This window comes from Abramis brama, assembly GCF_963993115.1.
Source record: "Abramis brama genome assembly, chromosome: 16".
Lineage (NCBI taxonomy): Eukaryota > Metazoa > Chordata > Actinopteri > Cypriniformes > Leuciscidae > Abramis > Abramis brama.
Window position 1 is genome coordinate 11,909,936 of NC_139978.1, and position 13,962 is coordinate 11,923,897.

Consider the following 13,962-nt stretch of genomic DNA (forward strand, 5'->3'; position numbering starts at 1 on the left):
GGAAGCAAATCACCAGCAAATTATTATTGATGACAATTAATGTTTAATTGCACATTTTGAACGTACAATTTATGTATATATGTTGTGTACTATTGATAAACAATAGATAAGCTTGCAAGTTATGAATACTTATTTAGCTGATTTATAAGGTGATTAAACTGCATTTCCCTTCATTCTTCATTCTGTGGCATATTCTTACCTCACCATGGCCTCCTCCACCCTGAGCCAGTAACAGGATGTTCCAAAAGCACACAGTGGAGCAGGAAACAGAAGATATGTGACATGATAGAAATTGATAAGTGAGTGTGTGTCTAAGATAACAAATGCTATAGTACTAAAAAATCACATGCATGGGAATCTCTCATTGTTCAGATATAGTTTTAAAATAATACATACACTGAACTCTGCAATCATGATGTCCACCAAACTGCCCACCACTATCAGCGCATCAAAAGAGTTCCAGGCATCTATAAAATAATGCTGTGTAATCCACAACAAAGAGAGCGCAAGAGTGAGAGAGAGCAAAAAGCACAAATGTAAAGGCACTAACATGTGTTGACGTGTTATCAAACCATTGGAGCAAAGTGAAAGGTGAAGTGACTGAAGAAAAAAAGTGTGCAGCAAGTCTCACATAAGGTCTCAGAGCCAGAAGTTTGATGATCATCTCAATAGTAAACAGCAAAGTGAAGATCATGTTCAGGATGTCCATCACAGAGTTGAAGAGTTTGGACTGCTCATAGTGCTGTGGGGTCACAGTGACGTAATCTCATTAGTGGACTAGACTACACATGATAGGCTGCATTTTTATGCAGAACTTCTCCAAAGGAGCTATGAGATATATTGTAGGTTCAATTAGTTTTTCCGATTCTGATCATAAAAATATATAGCATTTCAACTTGAAACATGTGTTGGCAGTTGTGACCTAATTGTTAGAGAGCCAGACTAGTAACCCCTCTCTAACCATTAGGCCACAACTGCCAACACATGTAATGTGTTGACTAACATACTAAAGCACATGTAAAGTTCTTGATTATAATTTTAACTGTATTGTGTTATTTAATATTACAATTAAAGTTGCCAGATTGCGGAACCAGTTGCTGGTTCAAGTCTCAATACTGGCAGGAAATGACTGAGGTCTGAAATGACTGCCCTTGAGCAAATCACCTAACACGGTTTGCAGTGTGTGTGTTCACTACTCACTACTCCTAATTTGTGTGCACTAACTTGGATGGGCTAAATGCAGAGGAAAAATTCCTAGTATGGGTTACCATACTTGGCCTTCATGTCATGTCACTTTCACTTTCACTGTCACATATACTTCTTTAAAGCATGACAAAAGAATATTAAAACAATGATTTAAAGTAAATCTCTTCATTTGACATTATTATAATTTTCACTTTTTTATAAGTGTACTTAAGTGTGTTAAGTGGGCCTTTTATTTCATAAATATTATATTATCTGCAAGTAAAGTTTTTTTAAAGTATACTTTCAAGATTGAAAGTACACTATAAGTGGACATTCAATGCAATTAGCACACTTCTTATTCACAAGGGATATTTACAGTACAACAAGCTGTATATAAAAACAGTGAACATCTATTGAATACCTCTATTTAGATAGCTAAGTAAACGTGTGTGTGTGTGTGTGTGTGTGTGTGTGTGTACCTGTACAGCCAGTGCGAGCGTGTTGAGCAGAATGAGCACAAACATGATGTACTCAAACTGAGAGGAATTGATGATCTTCCAAAATTTGAGTTGAGAAGGGTTTTTGGGTATGTAAATCTTTATTGGTTGAGCTTTCAATGCGTAATACACACATTGTCGCTGTGAGCAAAAGAGACATACCATGAGAGAAACCCATTAGACAACAAGAACAACACAAGGAAGACAAAAAAATAAAATAAATTGACTAGACGATCAAGAGAAATACAACCTAGCATCACCTAATTAATATCCAATAAGTCTTGAATCCAGACTTACCTGATTTTTGTTTAGTTCGCAGTTTTTGAACTCAGCCTCTCCTTGTTCACGGAAGGTGATGATGACAAAACCCACAAAGATGTTCATCATGAAGAAGGCGATGATGATGATGTAGATGACGAAGAAGAAGGAAATCTCTACACGGTAGTTATAGATGGGTCCTCTGTTCTCTGCATTAGCATCAATGGCTTTGTACAACAGCCTGCGAAATACCAAAAAATAAAAAAGACAATTAAAGTTTGGAGGATTCAAAATCATTGCTGTTTTGTAAAATGTTTTCCTCACTCACTGTGGCCAGCCCTCAAACGTAGAGACGGTGAATAGTGCAAGCATGCCCATCAGCACATTGTCGAAGTTAAAGTCGCTGTTCTCCCAAACTCTCTCCCTCACCATAGGATGGTTCATATCACCATCTTTGAACACCACAAAAGTGCCCCTGAAAAAAAATCACACACACAAGTCTCAGAAAACAACCCAGTGAGTCATTGTAAGGGCAAATAAAACAACTAATTTATGGCTAAACAACATACTTGCACTCTTCAGGTGTATGTTTTGCCTCATCAGTGCATCTGTAGAATCGGCCCTGCAAGAGGTATTACATTAATATTAACCAAAATGAATACTGATTTCACCTTTGAATATAGGGCTGCTGATTAACATTGACTAGTAGGCTGCACATAATGTCAACCTTACAAGAAAATTGTTTCAGGAACGAACCAAGTTATTACATTTTGATGAAAGACAGACTGACTGAAACTCTTTTCTTAGGAACTGATCAATCATGGAACATGCATTAAGAAGGTAATAAATGTCCATTTTAATTCTATGTTGGTTTTAAGTACCTTGAAAAGCTGCACACCAATACAAGCGAACATAAACTGGAGGAGAGTGGTGACGATGAGGATGTTGCCAATAGTACGGATGGCCACGAACACACACTGAATCACGCTCTGAAGACAAACGGACAACAATCGTTGAAAGTTATGAATTAACATAACTGGAAATAATAAACATCATGGCATTTAGGGCTGTATGATATTGAAAAAAACTGACATTGTGATATTTGTTTAAAATCTGCAATACTGCAATGTGAAAAAATACAAGTATTTTCACCAGATGACTTGAATAGCTCTATTTGGAATGAATGAATTATTCTAGAATGTTTTTGTAGGGAAATAAAAATAATTTAAATAAAATAAAATAATAAAAAGGTGGAAAATGACTTTTATTCTTTTTCTGAGTGTGAACTCCATGGGTGCGCTTCCCAAAAGCATTGCTAGCCAACTATGGTTGCAACTTCCGTTGTTATCAGCATAGTTCAATGAGTCGCAGCAAAGTTATGTGGTTGGAACAACAGCTGTGGTTAGAAGCATAGTTTCTTGTTTGCATGACATGTGGACTCAATAAATCCTTATCTTGAGCAAAATAAGCAAGCTGACATTCAGTACAATCAGTATCTTTTATTTAGAATACATACAAATGTCATTTATGTCTTTTAGTTTGTCAAGAGATTTAAAGCACCGTTTATTAATAGTGCGCATGTGTGAACGTGTTCGACTGTGTAAGAACGAGCCTATGATTGAATCTGGAAATAAAGCAAATAACTGAGAAAAATATTAGATAGTCCTCAGATGCCATGTCCGTAATTTATAGCAAAACATCTAGCATTAATTCGAACTCAAACAGTTTCATTAAAAGAAGTTATTACTCCACCACCTGCATGACATCATTAACCAACGTGGTTGAACTACCATTTTGTGACAATACGGTTTCGGGAAACAGTCATGACTAGATAGTTGATTTCTTAAACGATGCAACATACTATGGTAGTTTAGCAGCGAGTCACGTTGTTGTACAGCAAATGCACCCCTGAACAATTTGGGCAAATCCTGGTTATATAAATTACAATAAATCAAACCTCTTTCATTAACAATAAATTAAAAAGAGTTCAATTTTTTTAAATTATTGTTATGATTTTTATTGTGATTATTACTAAATAACAATATACAAAAAAAATAGGAAAAATATATTGTAATACTGCTATTATACTGTATTTTGTAGTACAATTGTAAAATTACAACACTGATATTTACATCTTAATTTCTTCATTTTTTAAATGTTAACCCATCAGAATTTTGTTTTTAATAAATGCGCAGTATTTCAGAGATATGCATAGCACTGTTTATTTACATGCGTGCAGCTCATGAAATAATGTATCTGTATCTCAGAGTAGCATGTTAACATTGAGAAACATTGTAAAATTTTACCTTGAGTCCCTTTGCCCTGTTGATAGCTCGAAGAGGCCTGAGCACTCGCAAAACTCTGAGAATCTTTACCACAGAAATGGCACTCGAACTAAGTGCAGAAATGAATGAATGAATGAATGAATGAATGAATGAATGAATGAATGAATGAATGAAAGAAAACTTACTGCAAGAAGAAAGAGGTGAGGGACACACTGACAACCAGAAGGTCAAGAAGGTTAAAGGCGTTTCTGCAGAAGGACCCTTGATGAAGGAAAGCTCCATACACAGTCATCTGAGCAACACACAGTCACACATTGTCATTAATGTATACACTCAAAATGATGATTTTGCACATGGCCAACCCTTTGTCAGAGCTCAAAACCACAGAGGGCTACAGACAGTCCTGGCTAGTAACTGATAACATGTAATCTGGATCAGATTCCAAAAATAAAGTTCTTGTAATTGGATTATATAACATTTTAAAATTCTCATAATCAGAATACAGTTAAATTTTGATAACATGATTACATATTCATTGATTCTCCCCAAATCTTCTTTTTTATCTTTTCAATTTTCCTTTAAAAAAAGCATGTTCAATAAATGTTCATAAAGTCTTCTCGATTTGTGGAATTGCACACACTAACCACTAGTTAAGTGAGAGGCAATAGCACTTTACCACTAAATTTACAGAAATCATTTAAATTTTAAGGAGTGTTTTCTCAATATTGCATATCCAATCAACTGCTGATGAACACATTTTAATTATTTGAATTAACACAACCATTTATGCTTTATACTATGTCCTTAGAAGGATTTGTCTTTCAAAAACATTTATCTCATTTCATATTTACATATGATGCAGTTATTCCAAAACGTTTTAGTCAGCAAAACCTCTTTTGAACCAATATATTTAATAATTAGGTCAATAATTTAACAACACATTCGCATATTCACGGTTCTTTAATGTCAATTAATGGCCAAAACATGAACACAACTGAAATATTTGATCTTTTTTAGTATGTGTTGATTTCCATTTGAAATCTTTATGATTTAATTAATTATTAGTTTTTCAAGAACTCACTAACCCCCTGCAGTTCCTTCCCAAACCACAGTTTGGGAAGCCCTGACATAAAATGTAATGCCCTTCATATTGTGGAATATATTTTCTTTTTCTTTATATTTTTATATCAAAATGGTATCAATAAAATTGTTCAATTCAAATCAATATGATAAATGAGTTGGGTCTGAATACTTTACCTAATTTTATGTAATGTAACAGATTACGTTACTAACTGCAATTTTCATAGTGTAATTTGCAATCTGTAACAGACTACAATTTGTAAATAAACCCAGCACTGGCTACAGATGTATTACACTTCTAGACATATAGAATAGATCAAAATCGGTTTGGAGCAAGAGAGATTTTAACTCTGCACGGGATGATCAATAGTTTACCTTCAACATGATCTCAATAGTGAAGACGGTGGTAAAGACATAATCAGCATAGCCCAGCATCTATCATAGGACATAAAGACAGCAATCAAGAATACAGTCATTGTCTTTGGTACCAGGGTCAATCTCATGAGTCCAGGTCATGTTTCACCTCAAAATTAAAACAAAGAACTTATACTTTGCATATACACTGCTTTTTTGCTTGCTTAGTTGGGGACACTTAATATTCAGCAATATTATTAATTGACTGCACTAACACTATTGGATGAGAACTGTTTTCTCCAGAGCTGCTTTCTAGCAGAATTGAACTCATTTCATAACTGATTAACTTTACACAGTCATTGAACTGAACTGAATCAACACTGAACTGATTTCAACTGAAAAAATGACTATTTACTATTGTCTTTAGAGCTGATTTACAGCATATGATAACATCTAAATTTATTCAATTAAATTTTATTCAAGTTTATTCAAGTTTATAAACTTGAATAAACTTGAATTTCAACTTTTCAAAGATTTTCAACTTTTTACAGTGTAGAAAAAAACGATTTAAGGACTATTAATAAATAAATAAATATTTAAAAGTAAAATTGTAAACATACATGATAGTATTTGCAGTATTGAATTTACTTTATGTTGATTTTAAGGGGGGGGGGGCATTGTATTATTATTGTATTATTATTATTGTATTACATTATTTTGTAATAAAGTAATACATGGGAATAATAAATGTTACAAACATAATGTCACAATGTAAATAAAAATCACTTTTTATGTAAAACATTGGCTGTGGGTGAAATATTGAAGTCTTCAAGGGATTTAGCCATTTTATTAATCTCTATTGGGCACAAGGGATGGTGTTTGGGGATCATGGGTACCACAGTGCACTTGAGAAATGCCATCTAGCAGGGACATGAGATCTATTACTATTTTAAGACTATCAAATGCTAATTTGCAGGGCCAGTTAGTGTGCCTGACGATTTTGGAATTTTAAAATGGTATACAGTATTAATAATTTGCCTCACTTTGGGAATGTGAACAATGGAAAAAAAAGTGAAAGATCTAGACACAGACTGGCCCTCAAGCGTTCTAGGTCTTATCCTCTATTCTAGACACTAGAACTTACAACGTTCCTGACAGAATGAGTTTTGATTGGGTCTTCAGCGGCCAATGAAAAACTACTCAGTATGATGAAGACGAGGATGATGTTGGTGAAGTAATGATGATGAATGAGGTTGTGGCAGGCAACTCTGAGACTAAGTGAACATTGGCAAGGTTAATTTTAGGTCGGAGATCAGAAAAATTATAATTATTAGCAACCATCATTTGTGCTATTTTTTTTTTTTTTTTACATACCAGTTTTTCTTTCCAAGGATGAAAAAGGAACTTCCATCAGGAATAGGTACAATTTTCTCCTTGGGTTGAAAACTTTCGACTTTCATGGGAGTGCCTATACCTTTGGAGAAAATTAAGATTTAAAAAAATGTCATGAAATAAATTCACATACATTTATAATCGATGTGACTATAAAGTTTTGGACTGGACAGTATTTACCCTCAAGCCCTTCAATTGTTCTAAACTCCTCATTTTCTTCCCAATCGTCCATTTCATTCTGAACAAAGAAAAAAAAATGAAGAAAAAGATAACAAGAGAATGATCATAGAAACTTGCTTAATAAATGCTTTGATAAAATGCACAATTAATCACTGCACATTATATAAAGTCATATTTTATATTTACCAAAATGTGATAACTTTGATATAATAATACTTTGATCATATTTATCAAAATGTGATAACTAACCCACTGAAAAAAAACAAACAAAAAAAACATTAATATTAAACAATAATATCTTAGCCTGTTTTTCACAACCCAATCAAATAATGAGGGGTAAGAAATAAAAAATAAAAACCCACCCCACATTATCACTTGCTGATTTTCTGTTACATGTAGAAATTCTAAATTACATTACAGAAGTTAAATGTGTCTCGAATGCCTTTAAAAGAGAATGTGAGAGAGCAGGGTTCTTACACCAGCGTCTTCCTCTCTTTCCTCATCATCTTCCCATTCGTCATCCTCTTCTTTTTTCTCTCTATAATACAGAACAACCGACTTGAGTTCTATGCCTATGAGTGCACAACAATAACAATATGTGAGTGTTGCCTACTCTTGTTTCTTTTTGCCACCGTCTCCGGCTAAGTTGTCCACAGCGATAGCCAAGAAGACATTCAGCAAGATGTCTGGTAGACAAAGTAAGTCAAGGACCAGAAACAAGACTCCAGGTATAAGAATAAGCCATATGGACAGGCACTTTGATATATTGAAAGGATACAGTTACCACAGACGAAAAGGATGACAAAGTAAATACAGACAATCATATTGGGAAACACTGGTCCACCATACGCCATGATGCCATCATACATGACAGAATTCCAGTCCTCCCCTGTTAGGATCTATTTAAGAAAGAGTTCTTAGTCTACACCTCCCAGTTCTGTAACCATTTGTAAGTGAAATGATTGTATTCAGAATCTTATAATTTGCATATGTTCCAGTTAAAGGGATAGTTCACCCAAAAATGAAAATTCTGTCATCATTTACTCACCCTTTCCAAACCTGTATGACATTCTTTCATCTGCTGAACACAAAGGAAGATATTTTGAAGAATGTCAGTAACCAAACACTTGATGGGCTCCATTGACTTCCATTGTTCTCTTTTTTTTCTTTTCATACGATGGAAGTCAATGGGGACCAGAAACTGTTTGGTTACCGACAATAATCAAAAATTTTAATTTGCGTTCAACAGAAAAAAAAAAATTCAAACAGGTTTGGATCAACTTGAGGGTGAGTAAATGATGACAGAATTTTAATTTTTGGGTGAACTATCCCTTTAAGATGTATTGTAAAGAACCACCTTAAAGCTATTGCTAATAAAATAATCATTGTTTTGGGAGTAGGATGACAAAAACATGTTTTAAGGGGGTCAAGCAACTAGGCCTATATTCCCTTGTGAAAAAGAAGTGTCCTTAAAGTCTTTTATTATTACTCACGTGAGATCGCAGCAATAGAAAGCTACAACGATCCAATCAATTCCCAAAGGACAAAATCAAGTCCCGCCCAACATTTTTTCTTGTTTGAGAAGCTGTCACAATAGGGAAAAAAAGACTATCGCAACTTCTGTTCCATGCCAACTCTAATTGTACTGAATGTGCAATTTGCATAATTGCCAATTATGTTTAATATAAATTTAAACTAGAATACATTTTAATTTAAATTGCAATTAACATGCAATTAAGTGCTCAAACAATTCCATTCATTCCACACTTAGTGTCACACCTAAGTATATATTTTCCCTAATAAGTACTCATTTTAAAAGTATGCTAAAGTGTACTTCTTTTTAACAAGGGATACCCTTATTTTTCACAGTTTTTAGGAGTCTAGGTGATGATTAGTGTATGTACTTGACCTTGCAGGCTGCATAAACACGACATTAACAAACACTAAAAAAATAAAAAACTGCAAATTTTAGCTTAGTAACCTGGAAACAGGTGAGCAGGGCAGATGGAAAAGTGTCAAAGGTGCTTCTTTTCATTTGAGTTTCATCAAAGTTGAACTTTCCACCAAAGAGCTGCATGCCCAGGAGAGCGAAGATGATGAGGAAGAGGAAGAGCAGCAGCAGAAGGGAGCAAATGGCTTTCATTGAATTCAGCAAAGAGGCCACCAGGTCTGAGAGGGCAGCCCAGTGTCTAAAGAGAGACATTCAACATGTTCAATGAATCTTGAAAATCAGCATGACTCTTATCAAAGACTATATACAAAGACGGTGTACTCCTATTATTTATGAATGGAAGAAACTACAATGTGCAATATGGCGGGATACGTGCCTTCTATACGGGATATCCTGCCTTCTAAATAAAAGAGCTAATTGCTGATTGGTAAAGACATTATCACTTCAGCTGCTGTCAGAAGATCAGTTTCAAGCTCAGTTTCAGTGTCTTCTTAGGACTGCACATGCACATTGGCTGATCTAGCCTGAAAATTATGCTTATTTTGGAACATTGTGTATCAGATTTTGTTGCTAATTTGAAATATGTTATTTAATTGTGAGCTCAGCAAGAAGTTTTTGAGATTTCAGGATTCTCCCATTCAAATAGACTGGTCTTGGACGCCCAAAATAGCTTCCCGGAAACATTGCAAATATGACCGCAGAGTGAACCGATTTTCCAGTAACACTTTACAATAAGGTTCATTAGTTAACATTAGTTAATGTATTAACTAAAATTAACCAACAATGAGCAATACATTTGATACAGTATTTATTAATCTTTGTTAATGTTAGTTAATAAAAATCCAGCTGTTCATTGTTTGTTAATGTTAGTTCACGGTGCATTAACTAATGTTAACAAATACAACCTTTGATTTTAATAATGTATTAGTATATTGAAATTAATATTAACTTAGATTAATAAATGCTGTAGAAGTATTGTTCATTCTTAGTTCATGTTAACTAAGGTAGTTAACTAATGTTAACTAATGAACCTTATTGTAAAGTGTTACCGATTTTCCTTTAAAGGGACTTTTCTCTTACTGAGTCTTATTGATTATTGATTAGTTTTTTTTTTCTTCTAAAATCTAAAATTAATTACAGGGTTATTATATTGTTATTTATAGACAGTTTAAAAAAACACTAATAAAAATGACACAAACACACAACAAAATGACTAAAACTTTAACAAAAAATAAAATGAAACTAATTCAAAATAGTAATAAATACTATAACAGTATCTAAATGACTCAAACTGACACTGTTGCCCTCATAACTCATTTGAATTCAAATTATACAAGTCATTAATACTACACTGTTTCACATTGAATCTCAAAGAGCTGGAAACACTTATGAGCTAAATCACCTTGTGACTTTGAAGATACGGATCAGACGGACGCAGCGCAACACAGAGATTCCGATGGGCGGGATTAGTTCCATCTCCACCAGCACCGTCTCCAGGATTCCACCACACACCACGAAACAATCAAAACGATTAAAGAGTGCCATGAAGTAGATCTGAAAGCCGAAGCTGTAGAGTTTCATCAGCATCTCCAGGGTAAACAGAGCCAGAAGGATCTTATTTGCTCGTTCTGGGACATTAAAGAGACCGTATTTAAGACAGGGTCAAATCATCTCATTAAAGGCAAACTTTGGCAACACTTCAGTCACACAAACCCTGTATATCAGTGAGCCACTTGGGCTGGCCGTAGTGTTCAGAGGCGCTGGCGGCGGTGTTGAGGAACACCAGCAGTAGCACCAGCCAGTAGAAATTGGTGGATTTGACAGCCACACGGCAGTTCTTCCTAATGACCACATTCAAGTGGTACAGCTGCTCACTGAGAAAGAGAAGAGTCAGTAGCAAATATAAGTAGAGATTCAATTTGAAACTTTAAAAAAAGATGATTCCTTAGAAAGGTAGAGTGCAATTATTTTGGGCTTCTGGTAAACGTTATTCAACAAATAAACACTTACAAAAAACTTATAGCCATCAGTCGTGCCCTAAGGAAAATAAAAAAGTTTAGGTTAATGAAATCTCTGGTATTTAATCATTTAGTATATATGAAGCAACAATATTAATGTTGTACCTACATTATAGATGAACAGCAACCACCATCATCATCCATGAATGCTTCAAACTCAGAGTCTGAATCTGATTCTGTATAAAAGAAAAAGGACTGAATGTGTCAAGATAAAATGTCTTAATTTATCTTAATACACACAAATCTGAGTGAAACTTCAGTATACCTCCATCTTCACTGTGTTTGTACCAGCCATATTTCTTCATCATTTTTTTCTTAGCCACCACAGCACCTGCCATTTACACCACAAAAGAAAAGAAAAGAAAAAAGTTCTTCATTGAGTGAAAAACAAACACATATGGATTCACTCAGCACTACACTGCTTCTTAACACATTTTAGTACTTTTTAAATACACATTTAAATACTTTTAACAGAAATTACATTAGAGTACATTTTAGTTTACAAAAAAATGCTTGTCATTACAAATAATTAGCATATTTTAATAGAAGCAATTATAATTAATGTAGAAAATTACATTTAAAGATGTAGTTAATTTATGCCCTACTTAAGCGGGTCCAAAAAAACACTCTAAAGTTTCACTGGATATAAATATTAACTATAAATCATTTTCATTTAATTGTAATTAACATGCAATTAAGTGTCTGAAAATATTCAATTCAGTTTACACTTCTTTTAAAGTATATTGTTTCCATGTATAAGTAGCCTACTCTTTAAATGTACAGTATGTTCTTCTTTTTCACAAGTGTGGGCATTTTCTCATCAATCATGTGACATTCTGTCATCTTCATTAGGCAAAACTGTTCATTTTATTAATAATCATTTATGCACTGCACTGCCTACTGTATATTTTTCCAGTGTGACCATAATGTGAAAGGAAAGCAAAAAAAGCTTATATTACGTTTATTTCCATCCTCGTCCATGTCCTCTGCTTCAATGAGCCAGTCCATGTAGCCGATCATGTCTTCCTCCATCTGTTGTTTCTCCTGGGCCATCTGCAGTTCACCACGACACACAGCCTTCTCTCTCTCTTTAGAGAACTCACTGTGATGTGCAAGAGACACATGCAATGTAAACCTTTACAAGATGCCCAACAAACGTCATCACAAGACCTCCATATCCTTACAGTATGTATCTGCCCATATCATTTAATTTGCAATGGGGGGCAGAGCTGAAGGTATAACATGAAATCGTTATTTTCAAAACTATTTACCATACTAGTATTATAAACACACATACTATATGATTTAAAAGGCTTATAAGGGACCAGGGCTTGAGTCACTCACCCGCTCAAAACACCCAATACGAGATTGAGGACAAAGAAAGACCCAAAAATGACCAGAGACACAAAATAAACCCAAGGCAGCTCAAACCCGATGGAATCATTCATCTGAGTGAAACATTACAGAAGAGAGAGAAAACACAGACGTTATATAAAGTTGCTCATGAGCTGTCAAGTGTTTTTTGAGTGGCATAGATTGGATATAACTTTAAACAGACAAGGTAGCACTTTATTTTACATTTCTTTTCCCCATGTACATACTATGTACTTATTATAGTATTTACAATAACTGGGTAATAACTTTCCTGAACCTACCCCTAAACCTAACCTTTACTTTCTTGGGTATGTACACTGTAAAGTACACGTAATGCTGTAAAATAAAGTGCAACCAGGTTAGTAAGTGATTATATCCAATGTCGTTATCGTTACCCAAAACTATCACATTAGTCATATGTTAACATATATGTATATATGTCTTGAGGCTATAAACAGTTTGTTTTTAATAAAAAAACTGAGAGAGGAGTTGAAATTATTTTCTGTAGTAAATATTGACAGATTTTGCATTATTGAGCTGTTCTTTAAATTGTATTAAAAAAAACATCGCTTAAACTCAAATAGCTCAAATAATCTTCTATTTTCATTAACATTCCAATAAAGTATGCTATTCGTGTAAAATTAGTAACTTTAGCTAAATATAAAGATAAAAAATCAAGAGTGCAAAAGATTGGGGAGAGGTCTTACCCAGTAGAGCACATCAGTCCAGCCCTCCATTGTAATGCATTGGAACACAGTGAGCATAGCGAAGAAGATATTGTCAAAGTTGGTGATGCCGCCATTGGGTCCCTCCCATCCTCCCTGACACACTGTGTTATTCCCCACGCAGAAGCGACCGTTACCGGCAAAAGCACATGGTGTAGGATCATCGTCCACCATTAGCTCTTTTCACATGAAAATAAACAAAATTTCGTAGGGTTTAAAATTATTTATAGTCAACAAACAACCAATTTAACTCTTTCCCCATCATTGACAGAATTTTCCATCATTTATGATACAACGCTTCCCCGCCATCGGCAGAATTTTCCGACAATCCATGTTTTCACTGTTAAGCCGGGCACTCTGTACAATTTATAATAGTCTTTTACGATTGTTGCTTGTCAGGATGTACGAACATGATCCCCGCTAGAAGCCATGTCACACTGTAGGATCTCAATTGTCATTAATGTCAGTCTGTACAGCAGTAAAGATGTGTTAAAAACGTATGCACACAAAAAGATCGTCCGCAGTTTTACAACATCAATCCGTGACACGTTCCGGATAGAAATGGTGACTAGCAAACAAAAACAATCTTTAGAGTTAATTTTGATAATGGAAAACTGGAAAAAGAAAACGAAGAGGTGTTTGTGGAGCAAGTGGTTGTTTGGT

At 34.5% G+C, this 13,962-nt stretch overlaps 1 protein-coding gene across 1 annotated transcript in view; it reads right to left on the bottom strand.

Annotated features, from left to right (window-relative positions):
- The window catches only part of cacna1fa (calcium channel, voltage-dependent, L type, alpha 1F subunit a), a 31,016-nt gene that overhangs the window by 12,307 nt on the left and 4,747 nt on the right, over positions 1-13,962 (bottom strand). Inside the window, exons 7-32 of the mRNA XM_084087645.1 lie at positions 13,282-13,478; positions 12,545-12,648; positions 12,160-12,302; positions 11,466-11,531; positions 11,310-11,376; positions 11,193-11,219; positions 10,896-11,056; positions 10,585-10,810; positions 9,213-9,420; positions 8,010-8,130; positions 7,845-7,917; positions 7,709-7,769; positions 7,232-7,289; positions 7,034-7,133; positions 6,804-6,933; positions 5,681-5,740; positions 4,411-4,517; positions 4,247-4,334; positions 2,822-2,929; positions 2,510-2,562; positions 2,269-2,415; positions 1,980-2,181; positions 1,665-1,823; positions 632-742; positions 397-480; positions 200-220 (exon numbers count right to left, since the gene is read on the bottom strand). Of these exons, the coding sequence (XP_083943771.1) occupies positions 200-220; positions 397-480; positions 632-742; positions 1,665-1,823; positions 1,980-2,181; positions 2,269-2,415; positions 2,510-2,562; positions 2,822-2,929; positions 4,247-4,334; positions 4,411-4,517; positions 5,681-5,740; positions 6,804-6,933; positions 7,034-7,133; positions 7,232-7,289; positions 7,709-7,769; positions 7,845-7,917; positions 8,010-8,130; positions 9,213-9,420; positions 10,585-10,810; positions 10,896-11,056; positions 11,193-11,219; positions 11,310-11,376; positions 11,466-11,531; positions 12,160-12,302; positions 12,545-12,648; positions 13,282-13,478 (2,882 nt within the window). The remainder of the gene's footprint in view (positions 1-199; positions 221-396; positions 481-631; positions 743-1,664; positions 1,824-1,979; positions 2,182-2,268; positions 2,416-2,509; positions 2,563-2,821; positions 2,930-4,246; positions 4,335-4,410; positions 4,518-5,680; positions 5,741-6,803; positions 6,934-7,033; positions 7,134-7,231; positions 7,290-7,708; positions 7,770-7,844; positions 7,918-8,009; positions 8,131-9,212; positions 9,421-10,584; positions 10,811-10,895; positions 11,057-11,192; positions 11,220-11,309; positions 11,377-11,465; positions 11,532-12,159; positions 12,303-12,544; positions 12,649-13,281; positions 13,479-13,962) is intronic.